Source organism: Ziziphus jujuba, chromosome 6 (genome assembly GCF_031755915.1).
Source record: "Ziziphus jujuba cultivar Dongzao chromosome 6, ASM3175591v1".
In the NCBI taxonomy this organism is placed as follows: Eukaryota; Viridiplantae; Streptophyta; class Magnoliopsida; order Rosales; family Rhamnaceae; genus Ziziphus; species Ziziphus jujuba.
In genome coordinates, this window is record NC_083384.1 from 30,068,547 (window position 1) to 30,086,648 (window position 18,102).

The following is an 18,102-nucleotide window of genomic DNA, read 5'->3' on the forward strand; positions in this document are numbered from 1 at the left end:
AGCGAGGATGCTGGGTCCTAAGGGGGGAGGATTATGAGATCCCACATTGGTTGGAAAGGGGAACGAAGCATGCCTTAAAAGAGGGTGTGGATACCTTTCCCTTGCGACGCGTTTTGACAAAACCATGCGGGCTGGGCTCAAAGCGGACAATATTGCATGCGGGTGGACTGGGCTATTACATATAAGGTCACTGTTGATGATGTTATTGATGGATTTGCACCTTTGCCTATTCCTTCATTTGACATCATATGTGTCGGTGATGCTGAAGGTGCATTCGTTGCATGGCCAAGAGATCTTGTTATCTTGCCATCTGAGGAGGTATTGTTCGATGCAGCTATATATAATTATGAAGTTTAAAATAATTTCATTTTTGTGTATAATAATGAAGTTTAAAATAATTTCATTTTTGTTCTACTTTAAATGTTGTTTGTTGATATTTGTAGGGAAGCTCAAACAGGTCAAATGTTGAGAATGATCAAGATGATAATGTTGATCCCTTAGTCGTTACCCCAACGATCCGAGAGTTACTACGTCGGATCAAGGACGTCAATAACGATCATTTATGGTATTTTAATATGAAAAAAGAGATCTTTGGGGAAGAACAATAGTTGGGCGTAGCGAGGAACGATATAAACGATTTTTGTTACATGCAAGAATTATCTTCCGAATGCATCTTGTTCTACATAAGGTAAACTAAATTTGGATGTGTTTATAATTAATTCTTCAATTTATTTAACTATACACTATAATTACTTGTAATTGGATTATGTAGGCATTTATGTGAGGGATTGACGGCTCCTTTGTAGGGAATTATTGCTTCGGTTGGTCATTCAAACCCTCATGAACGGATGATAAATATATTGAGTAGATGGCAAGATGCAAGAAATAATCAACTGTGGTTCTTTCCCTACTGTGCAAGGTAATATTATGTTAGTTTTAGTTAAATTATGTTGTGAAAATATTAATTTCAAAAAACATCATATTAACTAAAATATTTATTGGTGTCTTTAGGAATCATTGGATGCTATGTGTTGTTGATTTATACAAAGCAGTAGCATGGTTTTCTGATTCTTTGAAGACTCATAAGAATATAATGGATAAGGAACTAAAAACTTTGATCGACGAGTAAGTTAATAACTCTAATTTTTTTAATTAATTGTTCTTATATTGGATTTGTACTTTTGAAGCTACAATATAATCTTATACAATATTTATATTTCTATATAGTTCCTTCGTTGCATGGAACCAAGGAAAGACATCTAAAAAGAAACTTCGATGGCAAAATACTAAGGTAATTATTATATATAAACTTAGCATTATTAGTTGTTAGTTAATTTAAGTACTTGTATATATTTGTATCTAATATTACACATAATTTACTGTTTGCAAATTTAGACACCGATGCAGCCCGGGAGTACGGAATGCGGTTACTATATTATAATGATAATGCGAGATATCATTAGGCGCAAAGTTCCTCCCCGGGACTTAAGAGGAATTGTAAATTATTATTAATTTAATGATTTCATCATATTTATATTATGTAATAATTAATATTTATGATTATTTGTATATGTATTAATATAAGTTTCTCATGTTCAGTATGAAGGTGTCACTTGGTTACAAGCTGAAAATGTCAACAAATTTAGAGATGAATGGGCAACAGCGATGATCACAAGTATCTCAAACCAATGAATATCTATGCATGGTAGTGAAATAGCTAGCTTTTGTTAATAGCTTTTGTTTGTACATATAAAATATTGTAGACAAATTTGTAAAAATCCCTTATAAGGTAATATTTGTTTTGTATGAACTTTGGTTTTAAACATACCAATTTTACAAAAGTTCAAACAATATTAAAAATAATTAAAAGAGTAGAAACACAAAATGGAAAATATGCTTGTGCATTGCCTGATATTGCAAAACAAATTGAAAAAAGAAAAAAAAAAAAAAAGAGCACAGTTACGTTGCTTAAAAATTTTAAATGGTTATTTGAAGTAGAAAGTAAAAGTGATTAATTAATATCTTTAGACAACAAAAATAAAATAAAATAAAATAAAATAAATGGTGAACAGGCAACGCACAATATGCTTGAGAATCACCTGATACAAATAATGCAAAAAAAACAAAAACCATCATAGTTATGTGCTTAAATATTTTTACTAGTTATTTGAAGTTGAAAGTAAAACAGATTGATTTATATTTTTACAAAACCAAAAATAAAATAAAATAAAATAAAATAAAAGGTGAACAGGTGATGCACAATAAGCTTTAGCATCACCTGATACAAATAATGTAAAAGAAAAAAAAAACAAAAACCATCACAATTATGTGCTTCAATATTTTAACAGGTTATTTGATGTTGAAAGTAAAACATATTGATTAATATTTTTACAAACCAAAATAAATAAATAAAAGGTGAACAGGCGTGCACAAAATGCTTGAGGGTCGCCTGATACAAATAATTAAAAAAACAAAACCATCACAGTTATGTGCTTAAATATTTTAACTAGTTATTTGAAGTTGAAAGTAAAATAGATTGACTAATATTTTTAGAAAACCAAAAAAAATAAAAATAAAAGGATAACAGGCGACGCATAATACCTGATACAAATAATGCAAAGAAAACAAAAACAAGAACAGTTTTGCTTCTTAAATATTTTAACTGGTTATGTGAAGCTGAAAGTAAAATAGATTGATTAATATTTCTAAAACTCAAACAAATAAAGTAAAATAAAATAAAATTGCAATAGGCGACGCACAACCATATTGTGCATCACCTTATACAACCAACAAAAAAAAAAAAAAAAAAAAAAACAACACAGTTATGCTTCTTAAATATTTTTACTGGTTATTTGAAGTTGAAAGTAAAACAGATTGATTAATATTTTAAGAAAACCAAACAAAAATTTCCAATAATAATATAAAAGTGTAATAGGCGATGCACAACGTGATTTTGGGTTGCCTGATACAAATATTTTGTACAAAAAAAAAAAAAAATCAAGCTCTCTGATGCTGCTTAAATATTTTCACTTGTTATTTAAAGTTGAAAGGAAATCAGATTGATTAATATTTTATGAAAAAGGAAAATAAATAAAGTTTTAGTGAACAGGCGATGCACAATATGCATGTGTCGCCTGATAAACATATTTTTGAAAAAAAAAATGAAAACAAGCTTTGTGAAGCTGTTTAAATATTTTCTCTTTTTATTTAAAGTTGAAAGAAAATCAATTGACTAATATTTACAAAATATATATATATATATATATATATGTTAACAGGCGATGCATAGAGATATGTATGCATCGCCTTATATCAATAGTATGCTGACCAAAAAAATAACAATCCAGCTCTGTTATTTTTCTTAAATATTTTCACTGGTTTTAAAATTGAAAGCAAAATCAGATTGATTAATATTTTATGAAAAGGAAAATAAATAAATATAAGGGCATCAGGTGATGCAAAATATACCTATACGTCGCCTGATACAAATATTTTTTGTAAAAAAAAAAAAAAAAAAGCTTTGTGTTGCTGCGTAAATATTTTCACTTGTTATTTAAAGTTGAAAGAAAATCAACTGTTTAATATTTATAAAAAACCAAAAAAGAAAAATTAATAAATTAACAGGCGACGCATAATTTGATATCAATAATGTGTGTTGCAAAAAAATAAAAATCTAGCACTGTTATTTTTTTTAAATATTTTCACTGGTTTTTAAAGTTGAAAGAAAATTAGATTGATTAATACTTTATAAAAAAGGAAAATAAATAAATATAAGGGAATAAGGTGATGCAAAATATACTTATGCGTTGCCTGATTCAAATATTTTTTGGAAAAAAAAAAAAAGCTCTGTGATGCTGCTTAAATATTTTCACTTGTTATTTAAAGTCGAAAGAAAATCAATTGCTTAATATTTACAAAAAACCAAAAAAAAAATTAATAAATTAAGAGACGAGGCATAATGTTGATTATTCGTCGCCTAATATCAAAAATGTGTGTTCCAAAAAAATAAAAATCTAGCACAGTTATTTTTCTTAAATATTTTCACTAGTTTTTAAAGTTGAAAGAAAATCAGATTGATTAATATTTTATGAAAAAGAAAAATAAATAAATATAAGGGCATCAGGTGACGCACAATATGCCTATGCATCGCCGGATGTATATATTTTTATTTTAAAAAAAAAATCTCTGTGATACTGCTTAAATATTTTCATTTGTTATTTAAAGTTGAAAGAAAATCAACTAATTAATATTTATAAAAAAACAAAATTAATAAGTAGAGTTTGTTATGCGTCGCCGGATATCAATAATGTGGAGTGAAAAAAAATTAAAATTTAGCTCTGTTATTTTTCTTAAATATTTTCATACGTTTTTAAAGTTGAAAGAAAATCAGATTGATTAACATTTTTCTTTAGTGTAGCATTTAAACAATACAATTCATATAAAATATATGCACTCTATTAAGGGCGACTCTGTTGGGCTGAATATTCAGCGACGCTTAACGAATGCATCGTGTATTGTTGTTTCTAGCGACTTCTTAACGTTGATATTTTTCGTATGTGTCGTCTATTTATTGAATTTTTACTAACGCATTAACCTCAGAGTCGAGGTTTTATTTTTTTAGATGCATTTATTTCGTAGCGTCGCTAAGTGGGTGTCGCTAGATCTTAATTTTCGCGTAGTGAATTGAAATTGGAATCAAACTCAAGGGTCCAAAAGTACAGTGATTTTTTTAAAAAAATGTTTTAGGAGTACTTTGAATTTTTTATTCAAAAAAAAAAAAAAACATAAAATTGAAAGAGCATAATATAATACACAATTTGATGGACGTTGGGCTTCTGTTTTAGAGTGAAAGAAACCAGTGAAAAAAGTAGATTGAAGCTGGTAGCTCCGATAGTAACTGACTATATGTACACATATAAAATATTTCTAATATATTATTTATTATGATATCTTATTTTATTTACCAACAAAATATACGCATACTTCTTTATAAAGTGATCAGGTTGAAAATTTAAAGCAACTTTGCATGTGGAAGAAAGTCATACTTTTTATTGACACATGTGGAATAAAGTTTTTACTTTTTTGACTTAAGATTTCCCTTCATATTGCAGATAGAACAAATAATAGTTGATATGCTATACTCTATTCAATCCCTGCCAATTATTTCATCCAAAAAAATATATATATTGCTAATTACGTAATTGATTACTGTCATTTTTCCTTTAAAAACATTTATGCAATGAGTCTAAAAAAGTCACAAAATTATGGAATTAGTAGTTAATTTCTTTTGTGGAAAGTAATTAAAGTATGTATAGCTTTTACTTATAGTTATAATTTTTCTATAATAATGGTATCCACCATCATTCTTTAATTGCAGATCTATGCATATCAATTTATATAATATGTAAAAGTAGAATAGTCAATACAAAAAGTTTACTACATATCATTATAATATTCTTCTAAATTCTTTTCAAAATTATCAAGAAAAAATCATCTTCTCTTCTCTTTATTATTTATGGTTCTATTAAAATATTAATCAGTATCAAATATAGTAGCTATTTAAAAATATGAGATTTTTTATCTTTTATTGGTTGTATCCAAAAATATATTTTTTTATTATTATGATATTATATATAACATAAAATGCATCTCTATATATATGGTTTCCGATTGAAAGTATGAAATTTTTTACCTTTTATTTGTTGTACCCCAAAAATATATATTTTTCTTATTATAATATTATATGTGTATTTGCATATAGATATATACATATATATATATGGTTTCCTTAATCAAATGTACTTTAAATATTTTTACATATACAAATGTGATTATATAGAAATTAATAAAGATATCTCCTTATCTGGATACAAAAAAATTTACATAAATAATATAAGTTTATTTTATCAGTAAAAAATAAGATATCTTTTTTCAGAATATAATTGTTAAATATGGCAAAGTATGATTTTATATTCAAAACAAATTATTTGATTATTTTATATTCAAAACAAATTATTATATTTTATTTTATTTACCCAAGAAATAAAATACACTAGATTATAAATTAGTAAGTGATACCTTCTAGTTATTTAAAATTTCGGTGTATAATATTTAGATGGTTTTTGTTCTTTTCATATTTCTGTTTTGGTTATTAAAGTTTTTTTTTTTAAGTTTTTTATTGTTTAATTTCAATTTAATTATTTTGGATGGATCTTAATCATGATCATCTCGTATGGATGTGAACCATGCTATAGATGTTTTGTTGAAGTTGACAATGCTGAATCAAGATATGTTGTGGAAACTGATCGAAAAGAACAAAATGTTTTTTATGAAGATTCCTTATTGATTATTAATTCATCTTTGTGTATCAATTTTTTCAGGATAATGGAGGAAAAATATATAAAAAATAGAAGACGTAAAAGATTATTTAGGCTGAGGGCATGCAAGAAAGAACAATACGATCGTTTTGACAATAAAGTAGTATCGGAATTTCCAGACTTTGCAACAAATTCATTGAGCAAGAAACAACTTAAGAAGATTAAGTGTTTATCCTATACAGTATAGTTATTTTTTCTCTTATTATGTTTTATTTTTTTTATTAGAATGTATTGTGTTTGAAAAATAATATTTTAATTTTTATTTGGATTGAAATAACAAAGATAGTTGTATTTTAGTTATTATAAATTACAATACAGTAACCTAATAAAATGAAATTTCATTAATGCCTAATAAATCAATGTTGTCCTTTGGTGCCTCCCCCCAATCCTTTGAATTATAACGCATGTTTGCTATTGTTATTATCATTGCTACAATAAAGATATGTTTTAATTATGTTAAAAAAATAGTATAATATAATATAACGTATAAAAGAACGTTTCCAATGTATATTTTTAATTCTCTATCTCTCTCACTCTCTCTCTCTTTCTCTATCCCTCTCTTTCTCTCTCTTTCTATATATATATATATATATATGTTAATTTTGCGAAGATGGATGATCTATCCAATACATAGAAATTAGATTCTTATGGTGTTACAGACATCTTTCCGTAATTAGATTCTTATCGTGTTGCAATTTTATTTTTTTTAAAGACTAAAGTTATAAAAACTAAAATCACGTGCAAGTTACATGATTTACCAATTATTTTTACTTACATCAAAATAATAATTTAATAATAATAATAATAAATATAGATAAGCCAAATGGACTTCTAAAGAGAGTTGGTCCTCTAATACAGTGGACCAATTGAAGTATTATAGAGGATATGTGTCTAAGAGCCTTACTACATGAATCAGTAGATAAGTCGGTTCTATTAATAGCACAAATAAGTCCTATAAATGAGTAATTGATTATTTTAAGTCCATAAAATATTTATATATCTTTAACATATTGGAGATTTATTCTATATTTAACAAATAGTATTCATGAGCCTATTATTTTTAGGCTACAACTTTGTTTTAACTAATCTTCCCAGTAATATTTTTTTAGAGTTTTATAAAAATAATAAACCAAACCAGAACCCACTACATGTATTAAGAAATCAAACAAATACATTTGCATAGTTGATGCCTTGGTCATAAAAAAAATTGATTTATTTTGTGAAATTTATATTGTCCAAACTATAAGAAAATCTGTATGAGTCAGAATCTACTATATTGCTAGCGATGGAAAGAGTATTTATTTTGGCAAACAATTCAAAACACAAAAATAACCTACCATTTATAAAGACATTTTATCAAACATTTGGCAGAGTAATACCAAACTTTAAAAAAAATAAATTAAATAGACAAATATTATCCTTAGCAACTTTTAAGTTAAGCACGTTTAACTTGATGTATATACCAATAAATTATGCGTCATAAAACAACTCTGAATCATATCCATAGGTAATATATTCTATACTTGATCTAATTTTCTCTGCTAATATCTGTCAAATGCTCATGGTAGTTAAAGAAATTCATACTGATGATGTAACAAAAACAGGGTATTCCAATGCCAAAATAAGAAAAAATTGAAGAGGAAGATATAATTTTTCCAAGATACCACATCATTCATTTGAAGCTACGTGTAGTGATATCTGCATGGTTCACAAAGATTCTTTAAAAAACAAGCCAAAGTGTGATAAAACAAAATTCACCAATATATACATGATATATTAATAATGCAACTAAAATACTAAGAAGTGCATGTTCGAAACAGAGTATACATGTAACTTCAACAAATTAACATGCAACGAAAAAAAAAAAAACAAAAAGAAAATTTAAATTGATTTACCTAGGAAATCATTGATTATATGTTTGATTTTCTTCGAATTAGTCAAAGGATTTGCTTCTTCCTCATATTATCATTGCCAACAACTTTACTTTCACTGATTTGACAATTATCACCAGAGCATGTCTTATAGAATTGTTCTGTTTTTCAGGTTGATCAACATCCAATCACTCTGCATGCATCTGTTCAAGAGCCGTTCATCATCGTCTTCTTCCTCATGAGACTCAACAGCTTCAGTACATCCACTTGATTCACAACATTCAGCGAAGAATCTCTTCTTCTTAATTACTTTTAGTTTCTGCATCAGATCTCTCTGTGTCTTCCTTGTATACAACACAAACCGCACCCCAAACTTGTTAATCTTGCCATACTTCCAGTGTAGTTTTTGTCGCCAGACAATTGGCCTCAGTTCACTAGAATGTGTAGCTGAACGAACAACCCAGAGAAGTGGGTCCTGGTTCTGTGGCATAACACATGAACACGTGATCTGAAAAAACCACGTTATCCACAAGAGCCGAACCATGATGTTGGTACAAACGAACATCACCATCACCGATGGTTTTGTAATCGAGTAAATTGAGTTTATCTTCAAGACAAAGAGATACATGATGCCCTCTTTTATGGCGTTCATAACCAATGCAGGTTGCGTGACTCAATAAGTTATTCCAATATGGCCGAAAAGTCTGAATCTCGATTGTAATCCTACTAATCTTATCACTACTACCACCAAGGAGCATCTTCTGAGTTTGAACTCCCGGATAAAGAAAATCATGAGAATTTGGGACCTTTTATCATGAATGGGAAATTAAATCAGTAATTTCTGAAATATTAAATTATTACAAAACATTTTAATTGTATCTTGTTAAAGTAAAGAGAAAATAAAGGAAGATAAAAGATTGGACATACAGTAGTGTTTGTTCGGAGGAGAACTTGAAGTACTGGACGTTTAACATCGAGTATGCTGTTACGTATATTCTGATCCAATTTTTCACAACCATCAAAGTCAACATCTCCATAAAAGAATTTATGGTCAAGTGTATTCACATCTTGTGATGATGGATCCCTCCAATTTGAGATGTACTCCAGTGACGTGCAGCATCTTGCAGACAGACTAAATAATAGGGATGGAAGCTCTGGTATATATTTCAATCTCTCACATTCATCTAACTTCAAGATGAGCAAAAAGGGTGGAAGAGGAGGCAATTTTTGAAGTGTCGAACATAACCCAAGGTCTAACAACAAAAGATTCTTTAAATTACACAAGCTGTTGGGTAGAGACTCAAGTTCCTTGCATCCTTCTATATATAATACTTTGAGAGAAACTGGATTTTCAATTGACTCTGGTAACTCTTTAATCCCTGTTTCGTTTAACTCCAGATATGTCAAGGGTTCCATAGGCTCTAAGATTTCTGGAAATTTGTCCAGGTTTAGGCAACCTCCCAGCTCTAGTTGTCTAAGAGATTTCAACTTACAAATGCTGGTGGAAGACTTTTAAGTCTTGTGCAACCCCTCATATCTAATAGAAAAAGACTGGAGAGATACCAAATTAATGGCGGTACTGCTTCTATTGCTGTCCCACTCAAAAGTAATTCTCTTTAATTTAATGGAATCTTTTGAGAAATGTGGGACTGAGATGAATAGAGGGATAAGTTGCGTGTAAAACTTTGGATCAAAGTTTTGAGAAACGTGAAATTCTTCAGCTGAAAAATGTTGTTCAAAACTTTTTTAATTCCTCCAATGCGGCAACTTCCATGTACCCTGTACTCTTCGATGCCTTTCTAAAGAAATCTCTAAGTTTTGAGCAGCCTTCAAATTTAGATAAGTAAGCTTGTCCAGATTTTGAAGAGATGAAAAAACCTGAACGAAGCTTGTACAGCCTTCAAGATTTATACTTTCCAGTTTTCGGGCCTGTGGCAGATCTGGTAATTGAGTAAGGAACTTGGAATAACTCAGATCAATCATTCTTAGCAACGGAAGCGGCTGTAACAGATGGAGAAAAAGGGCTTACAATTATTTACTATTTATTTTTCTGATCTCTAAAACAATAAAACAAAATTAAACATACCTGAACTTTATAATTCCAAAGTTTTTCGACACGGCTTCCACGAAGTACAAGTTGAACAAGATTCTGCGGGTTAAATTTTGACGGCAACGAATTCAAAGGGTAGAAATCCCACTGGAAGTATCTTAGCTTATCAGAAAGATAAGGATCAAGACCTTTAGGAGTGGACAGCTTAAACTCATGGCCAGCAATATTGTCAGTATAAACTTTGACAAACTCAGATATACTGATATCATCACAGCAATAAATTTTCAGAATTTGTAGGTTGTGCATATTTGAGAAGGCTCCACGACACAAATTTACATTTTCTTTAATTTCAGACTTTGACTGCTGTGGTTCCCTGTAATTTAAAATGAATATTAGTATTCTAGATAAGGATACAATAAAAGGAAATTTAAGAGCTTCGTATAGACACCTAAGATGTTAGTTGGAAATAGCTTTGTGCTTTGTGTTTCTTTATCAAAAGGAATAATATAAATTTTGAAAGAGATATCAATAATTTATTCCTCTGTACTTACCATTCGATTTTCTATTGCGTTACGAAATGCCTTCGCATCGCACAATCTACTACAGTTACTAGATTGTATATGCTCATCTCGAACAATTGCCCGACCCATTTGTCTTATCAAATCATGCATCCATAGCAAATTGTCGACAGGATCTTCATTACTCTCAATTAAAGACTTATCAATGAGAACACTTATTTCTATATTCACAAAGGAATTACCATCATCTAGTATGCTTACTGCAATGTCTCTAGAAAAAGTTGAATTAAACAAGCAAGCAATGTCAAGAAATGTATCCTTGATCCCTTGATCATCTAGTCCTTCGTAACTGATTCTTAATACATCTTGAATTTCTGGGTTTGGAATTCTTTTCAGCGTCTTCAATGCACTTTCCCAATCTTTTTCAATTCTAGAGCAAAGGAACGAACCCAAGACCTTTAGAGCTAATGGGTTTCCATTTGCGTAACTTGTCACTCCTAACACCATTTCATCATCAATGGCTTGAGAAATATTTTTGCGAAAAGCATGCAAGTGGAAGAGCTCAAGAGATTCATTCTGATTTAACCTCTCAACCTTGTAAATATCATCAGCTACTTTCTTAAGGACTTGCTTATTTCTAGATGTAACAATGATTCTACTGCCAGAAGCAAGTTGATTATATCCTTCAACTAAAGCATACAAGTGGATTGAATTATCCACATCATCCAAAACAGCGAGTACCTTTTTACGTTTAAGTCTATCAAGAATAAAAGGTGATATTACAAATGGGGTATCCATCCTTAGAATAGCTTCATCATTTAACAACTCGGATAGAAGTTTTTTTCTCAAATGATTTGGTCCATGTCTTGCATATTCTTCTCTAACATTCCAAACAAAGTAGCGACCTTCAAAGTGACAATATGATAATCTTTGATATACAGCACTAGCAAGGGTGGTCTTACCAATACCTCCCATGCCCCATATGCCTATAATGCGAACATTTGTTGAGCCAATAGATAATAATAATTCAATTTCATGGATCTTTTCTTCAATTCCAATGAGGTGGCTTCTAAGGGAATTCTCTTTTGAGAGATATTTAGTCAATTTCAATGATATGTTTTCAACAATCTTTCCAACCAATTTGCACTCAGGCCTACATGAAACAAGATAATACAGTTGTTAAGAAAAATAGGACAAACATCTTAGTAAAAAGATAGGTACACGGAGAAAAAGAAAGCAATTTAAATTATCATTTAGTTATTGGCATTGTTCAATTCTAAATGTTTGTTGCGATTTTTCTTGTGATTCAAGAATGAAAGCAATGGTATTTTTGACTAATTTTTATTATTTTTATATCTTTTATTTTATTGTCTTTATCATTTTTAAATAGAATTTATTGTTCATCATCATTTTAGAGCAAATTTTCAGTACTCCTGGAATTGTACCTCCTTCTCTGACAAATGTGTAGGGAATACAACTCCCGGGAGTAGTGTAGCTTTTTTACATTTGTCGTTCATTTAGGAAAAAATGCACTTAATAGTACATAAACTTTTATTTATTTTTTGTTTTGTAATGCTTAAGCTAATGGTAGATGCATCAATCATCACTATATTTATATTTTTAATAAAATAACCACAAAGTTATAAATAATTAACAGTACTATGAGCTCTTCAAAAAATTAAAAGTGCTATAGCTAGCTAGTAGATATTAGTTAAAAGTATAGAGTGAATATATACATTGGAATTTCATAGAAATTAATTGAAGAAGTATATACGTGAAAATTTTCCTAAAAGTATGGAAGTATATACATACGGGAGCGTTGCATGCGAATGAAACAAATTCAAATGTAGCTTAGAGAAATAAAAAATGTAGCTGAGAAGCAATCGCCATAGTTTTGTCTGACCGTAGAGCCATGAATCAAAATGAAAACATCTTAGATAGGCTATTCGTATAAATTAATGCAGATTTTTAGTCCGTAACTTATTGATAGAGAAACCTACATGCGAAGAAAATTTACTACTTTACCTATAAAAAAAAAAAAAAGGAAAGAAAGAAAATTTACTGCAGTAAAATAGACTATGTCACAACTTAATAAATGTACGTATAAAACTTTGTAACTAAAGGTTTTCATCACGATCAATCAAGCCATGACAAAAACCCCATGATGCAGTGCTGAGCTAGCTTATCTGTTGTAAAGTGGTTAAGCTGAGTTAGTTAAGTTCTAGAAACTAGTGTGCATATGTTTAACTTGTATAAAAAGATGATAAATTAATGAAATCCTTATCAGGAAACTTCCAGGAAAATTTGTAGCATGTTTCTCCTACCTTTTCTCTCAACTTTTCTTAGTTATTTAGATTTTCTTTTTAATTCTCTTTTTTGTGACATGGTATCCAAGCTGAGATAATTGATCTTGTGAATTCAAGCATGGCAGATTCAATTGTGAGTGCTAATGCAGACAAAATGAGTGGTTCGTTAATTAGTCTTACTATTTCCAAGTAGTATTCCTAAGCTTGATGATGAGAATTTCCTAGTTTGGAAATCTTAGATTTAATGATTTTGAGAGGACACAAGCTTGATAAGCTTTTGCTTATGGATGAAGCAGAGTTTATGAGGGAATTTATCTCCAATGAAGTTGAAGTCACCGAAGAAAGCTTGCTGAAATATTATCTTGAGCAATAGTTGTGGATTTTGCAAGATCACCTTTTGCTAGGATGGTTAGTTGTTGCAATTTCTGTTGAATAGCTTGAGATTTGGTAGGTTTGAAGACATCTAGAACAATTTGGACTTCACTTAAGGAAACTTATGCTTCTCAATCAGAGGTAATGATGCTTCAATTAAGAAATCAGCTTACGAACTATAAAGAAAAGGGCCATGAATGTTATCGATTACTGCAAGAAGATGAAGAAAATTTCTGATCAAATGTTTGTAGGGGGATTTTTTGTGTCAAAGAAGGAACTTGTAATGTGTATTTTAACTAGCTTAGGTCTTGAATATGAGATGGTCAGAGTCAATAAAATAAACAGACCTCCTTTACCAAGTTTACAAGAGGTAAAAAATTTCCTTATCCATTATGAAACTACAATTGAGCAAAAGAATGTTGTTACTATATACCATACTGCAAATCTTACCTCTGCGTTTAATAGTCAAATGCAACTTAGAAATAATACCTTATCCCCATTAACATTAGGAAATACCTCTTCTGTAAGTGTTAACTCATATGTTGAAAATATTCATTCATACATTGATGTTTCTAATCATGAGGGAACTGGATCTGGCAAGATAAATGTTAATGAGTATCACGTGAAAAGAGGTTTTTATGACAATAGAGGTAAAGGGTATTATGGAAAAGGCAGGGGCAAAATATAAGTAGTCGAACTTGGAAGCCCTAATGTCAAATTTGTGGCTTAATTGGGCTCTTGCTAATGTTTGTTATTATAAGATTCTAACTCCGGAAGTTCTGTTTTTCGAGGATAAAATTTTGGTTCTCAAGGTCCTTATTTAGTTGTAAATCCAAATTTTTAGAATCCTCTTATGTCTTTTGGTGTGGATGTTCACTTTGCACAGCTGCACAGGCCTAGTTTTACTAATCATGTTTTACTTATTTCAATGCCTCAAAGTTAGTATAGTTAAATAACTCCTAGAGCTTTTGGGAATTTTATGTCACAAAATGTTAATAATCCTTCTGGTTATGGACACTATGGTATTGGCTTGCCACTAAAAAATGCAGAGGGAACTCATTCAGGTGGTCATTTTGGCATTAATTTGCCTATGAATAATTATATCTAAAATAGTATTTAGAAAATGGAGCCATTAATCATGCGGTTTCTAATGGAAATCATTTGCTACAGAAGCTGGAGTACAATGGAAACACCAAATTGCTTGTTGGAAATGGTTAGGAGCTTGACATTACAAGTGTAGGTAATACACTTGTTCATTCTCTATCTTGTCCAAACCTATGCCTTAACATTAAAAAGTGTTTTAATTGTGCCAAAGATAGCAAAGAACTTATTAAGTGTCTTACAGTTAACCTCTGATAATAATGTTACTATTGAATTTGATGAAAATAACTGTTTGATTAAAGACAAACAGCTAGGGGTATTGGTTCTCAAAGAAACACTTAAAGATGGTCTCAATAAGCTACAAGTTCTATATCACAAGTCATCTTAAAAAAGCAACACATATTGGCAACTAACAGTTATCTTAAAGAGCTACAAATACAAAAACACTAACGAATACAACCATGTGTGTATCGGCAAGAATTGGTTCTTCTAATATTAGTGATCATGGTTTTGTTTGTAGTCCAAAGTTAGGTCGTTCTGATTTTGGTTGTTTCTTTTGTTTTTCCTGTAAAGAATAATTTTGGTCTTCATGTTACTGGCAAAGATTGTATTGATTTTCATATCTTGCATCAAAGGCTAGGACATGCCCCAGCTGTAGTGTTAATAAAGTTCTTTCTTTGTTTAAATTTAATCTGAATATTCATAAAGAGGTTTCATTTTGTGAAGCTTGCCAATATGGAAAGGGTCATTTGTGTACTTTTCCTCTATCTTCTTCTAGAGCTAATGCTCCTTTTGAATTGATACATATGGATGTTTGGGGCCCTACTTCTACTGTTTCAACAGAAGGATTTCGATATTATATTCATTTTATTGATGACTATTTAAGGTATACTTAGGCCTACCCTACAACAGTCAAATCTAAAGCTCTTCATATTCTCAAACAATTCATGTTATGGTTGAGAGAATGTTTGATGCAAAGATTAAATGTTTGCAACTAGATTGGGGTGGAGAACATAGGGCATTTCTTTCCTATTTAAAGACCTTTGGAATGAATATGCATCAACAAAATGGAAGGGCTGAGAGAAAATTTAGGCATGTTATTGAAATTAGATTTGGTTTGCTTGCTCAAGCTCACGTGCCTTTGTTGTATTGGTGGGAAGCTTTCAGTTTAGCAATATGTTTGATTAATCAACTACTATCAAATGTTCTAATTTCTCAAAGCCCTTATCAGTTGCTGTTTCAAAAAATTCTAGATTATCAATTTCTAAAAGTTTGTTGCAGTACTTGTTTCCCTTTTTTAAGGCCTTACAATGGTCATAAGGTTTAGTTTTCCATACTACTAAATTGTTTCTATTGTGTACAATGCTGATCATAAGAGTTATAAGTGCTTGGACTCTTCTAAGAAATTGTATATTGCTTGTAGTGTTACCTTTAATGAGAAAGAGTTTTCTTTTGCTTCGAGTTTTTTAAAGAAAGGTTTTCATAGCAGGATAATTATAATACTCCAGAGTGCTTTATTACTTCACTGCTAGTGTTTAAACACACTCTTCCTTGCTTAGTACTTCTCCAATCAATTATGAAACTCATAGTATGCATAATGGTGCAACAAATTCTCATGATCAGTCTAATGGTGATATTGGTAGCTTAACTTCCTTCACATCTGATTATATTTCAAAACCTCCAAAACTATCACCTGTTTCATCAAATCTTGTTGATAATTCAGTTCTCTCATCATTATACTATAACTATGATGATCTGATGGACATGGCTTCTCTTGATAATAGAACAATCACTTGTTTAATTCAGATCACTTGCCAGTCACAAAGTCACATCAATTTAATTCTACTCATCCTCAGCAAACATGTTCAAAGAATGGAATTTTTAAAAAGGTTTACATTACAAATCAGTTACAAAATACACAAAATGTTAGTGAACCTAGGATAGTTCAGGAAGCTTTAGTTAATCCAAGATGGAAACAAGCTATGGATAAAGAGTATGGAGCTCTTATAAGAAATAAAACTTAGTCTCTAGTACCATATACTTCAGGGTTGACTATGGTTGGTCATAAATGGGTTTTTAGAGTCAAACAAAATGTCGATGGCATAGTTCAACAATATAAGGCAAATTCGGTGGCAACAGGCTTCCATCAATAGCCTGGAGTTGATTTTAATGAGGCCAACAACTATTAGAGTGGTGTTAAGTCTTGTTGCGGCTCAACGCTGGATGGTGAACCAGTTGGATTTTAACAATGCATTTTTAATTGGTGATTTGCAAAAACCTCAAGGCTATGAGAACCAACAGTTTCCAACATATGTTTGCAAGCTTCACAAAACATTATATAGTTTAAAACAAGCTTCTTAAGCTTGGTATGACAAGTTGAAAAGTGCTCTCCTTAAAAAAGGTTTTAAGAATTCTAAAAAAGGTTTTAAGATTTCAATTTCAGATCGTTCTCTGCCTTTCATTTTTTTTTTTTTTGTTAGAACCAAGATATCTTATACACTAGTATTGGTGTATGTTGATGACATTATAGTAACTGGATCAAGTTTCAAAGTAACTAAAAGTTTGACATCTAGTTTACAGTTTTCTTTAAAAGATTTGGGATATTTAAATTTCTTTCGGTATTGAAGTTAAAAGAAGTTCTAAAGGAATGTTATTGACTCAAACCAAGTATATTCAAGACTTACTTCATAAAATAGGAATGTAGGGTGCCAAACCTTCACCATCCGCAATGATGGCAAGTAAGCCTTTGTTTTTTATAAAAGGTGATATTATGGACAAACCTAAGTTGTATAGAAGCACAATTGGTGCTATTCAATATTTGAATATCGTTAGACCAGACATTTGTTTTGCTGTCAATAACTTGAGTCAATTTGTTCAAGCTTCAACTTCTTTACACTAGGAAGCTTGTAAAAGATTGCTTAGATACCTTAAAAAAAAACTACGGGTCATGGTTTGCAGGTTAGAGCTTTTAGGAAATTTGTTGTTCATGGTTTTTTGTATTCTGACTGGGCTAGTGATAGAGAAGGTAGGAGATCTACAAGTGGCACAAATCTAATCTCATGGAGCTCTAAAAAACAATCAATGGTGGCTCACTCTAGTACAAAGGCAGAATACAGGGCATTGGCTCATGTTACTGTTGAATTAAATTAATATTTGTGGACTTGGCATAATCAATTACTCACTTACAGGGCCTATTTATGCCATTAATGGGACTGGCTTATTTTATTATTTTGTAGTAGGGCCCTTGGTCACACACTCTCTATAAGACTCCAGTTGGCCCATTGGACTGGAGGACCAACTCTCTTTATAAGCCCATTGACTTATCCATATTTTTCCTAGTATAATTATATTATCAAATTATTATTATTTTATGTGTGTCAAAATTAATGGATAAGTCTGACTTGCAGAGACTATTTAAAGGGTCTAGGGCAAGCAAACATGATAGATACCATACAGTATTTTGAGATTAGGATTTTCAGAAATCTGAGAGTGGTTTGAGAGTAGTGT

The 18,102-nt window shown here is 30.4% G+C and overlaps 2 protein-coding genes across 2 annotated transcripts; both read right to left on the reverse strand.

The window, feature by feature from the left end:
* Nucleotides 1–7,986: 7,986 nt before the first annotated feature.
* Nucleotides 7,987–9,893, reverse strand: LOC132804346 (disease resistance protein RPS4B-like). The gene is made up of 2 exons (XM_060818641.1): nucleotides 9,176–9,893; nucleotides 7,987–9,054 (listed from the first exon to the last, which is right to left on the reverse strand). The coding sequence occupies exons 1-2, from the start codon at nucleotides 9,662–9,664 to the stop codon at nucleotides 8,683–8,685; spliced, it is 861 nt and encodes a 286-aa protein (XP_060674624.1). The 5' UTR covers nucleotides 9,665–9,893; the 3' UTR covers nucleotides 7,987–8,682.
* Nucleotides 9,894–9,994: 101 nt separating this feature from the next.
* Nucleotides 9,995–11,791, reverse strand: LOC132804069 (disease resistance protein RPV1-like). The gene is made up of 3 exons (XM_060817972.1): nucleotides 10,893–11,791; nucleotides 10,335–10,671; nucleotides 9,995–10,249 (listed from the first exon to the last, which is right to left on the reverse strand). The coding sequence occupies exons 1-3, from the start codon at nucleotides 11,789–11,791 to the stop codon at nucleotides 9,995–9,997; spliced, it is 1,491 nt and encodes a 496-aa protein (XP_060673955.1).
* Between the last annotated feature and the right edge of the window lie 6,311 nt (nucleotides 11,792–18,102).

Bases quoted from the DNA above. Each gene is read 5' to 3' on its own strand.
- LOC132804346 (XM_060818641.1), bottom strand. From the start codon at position 9,664: ATGGAACCCTTGACATATCTGGAGTTAAACGAAACAGGGATTAAAGAG. The intron at 9,055-9,175 runs GTATGTCCAATC...TCATGATAAAAG, and splicing joins TCCTCCGAACAAACACTACT to GTCCCAAATTCTCATGATTT.
- LOC132804069 (XM_060817972.1), bottom strand. From the start codon at position 11,791: ATGGGAGGTATTGGTAAGACCACCCTTGCTAGTGCTGTATATCAAAGA. The intron at 10,672-10,892 runs GTGCGATGCGAA...TTTAAATTACAG, and splicing joins TCTAGTAACTGTAGTAGATT to GGAACCACAGCAGTCAAAGT. The intron at 10,250-10,334 runs GTATGTTTAATT...CATCTGTTACAG, and splicing joins TTTGGAATTATAAAGTTCAG to CCGCTTCCGTTGCTAAGAAT.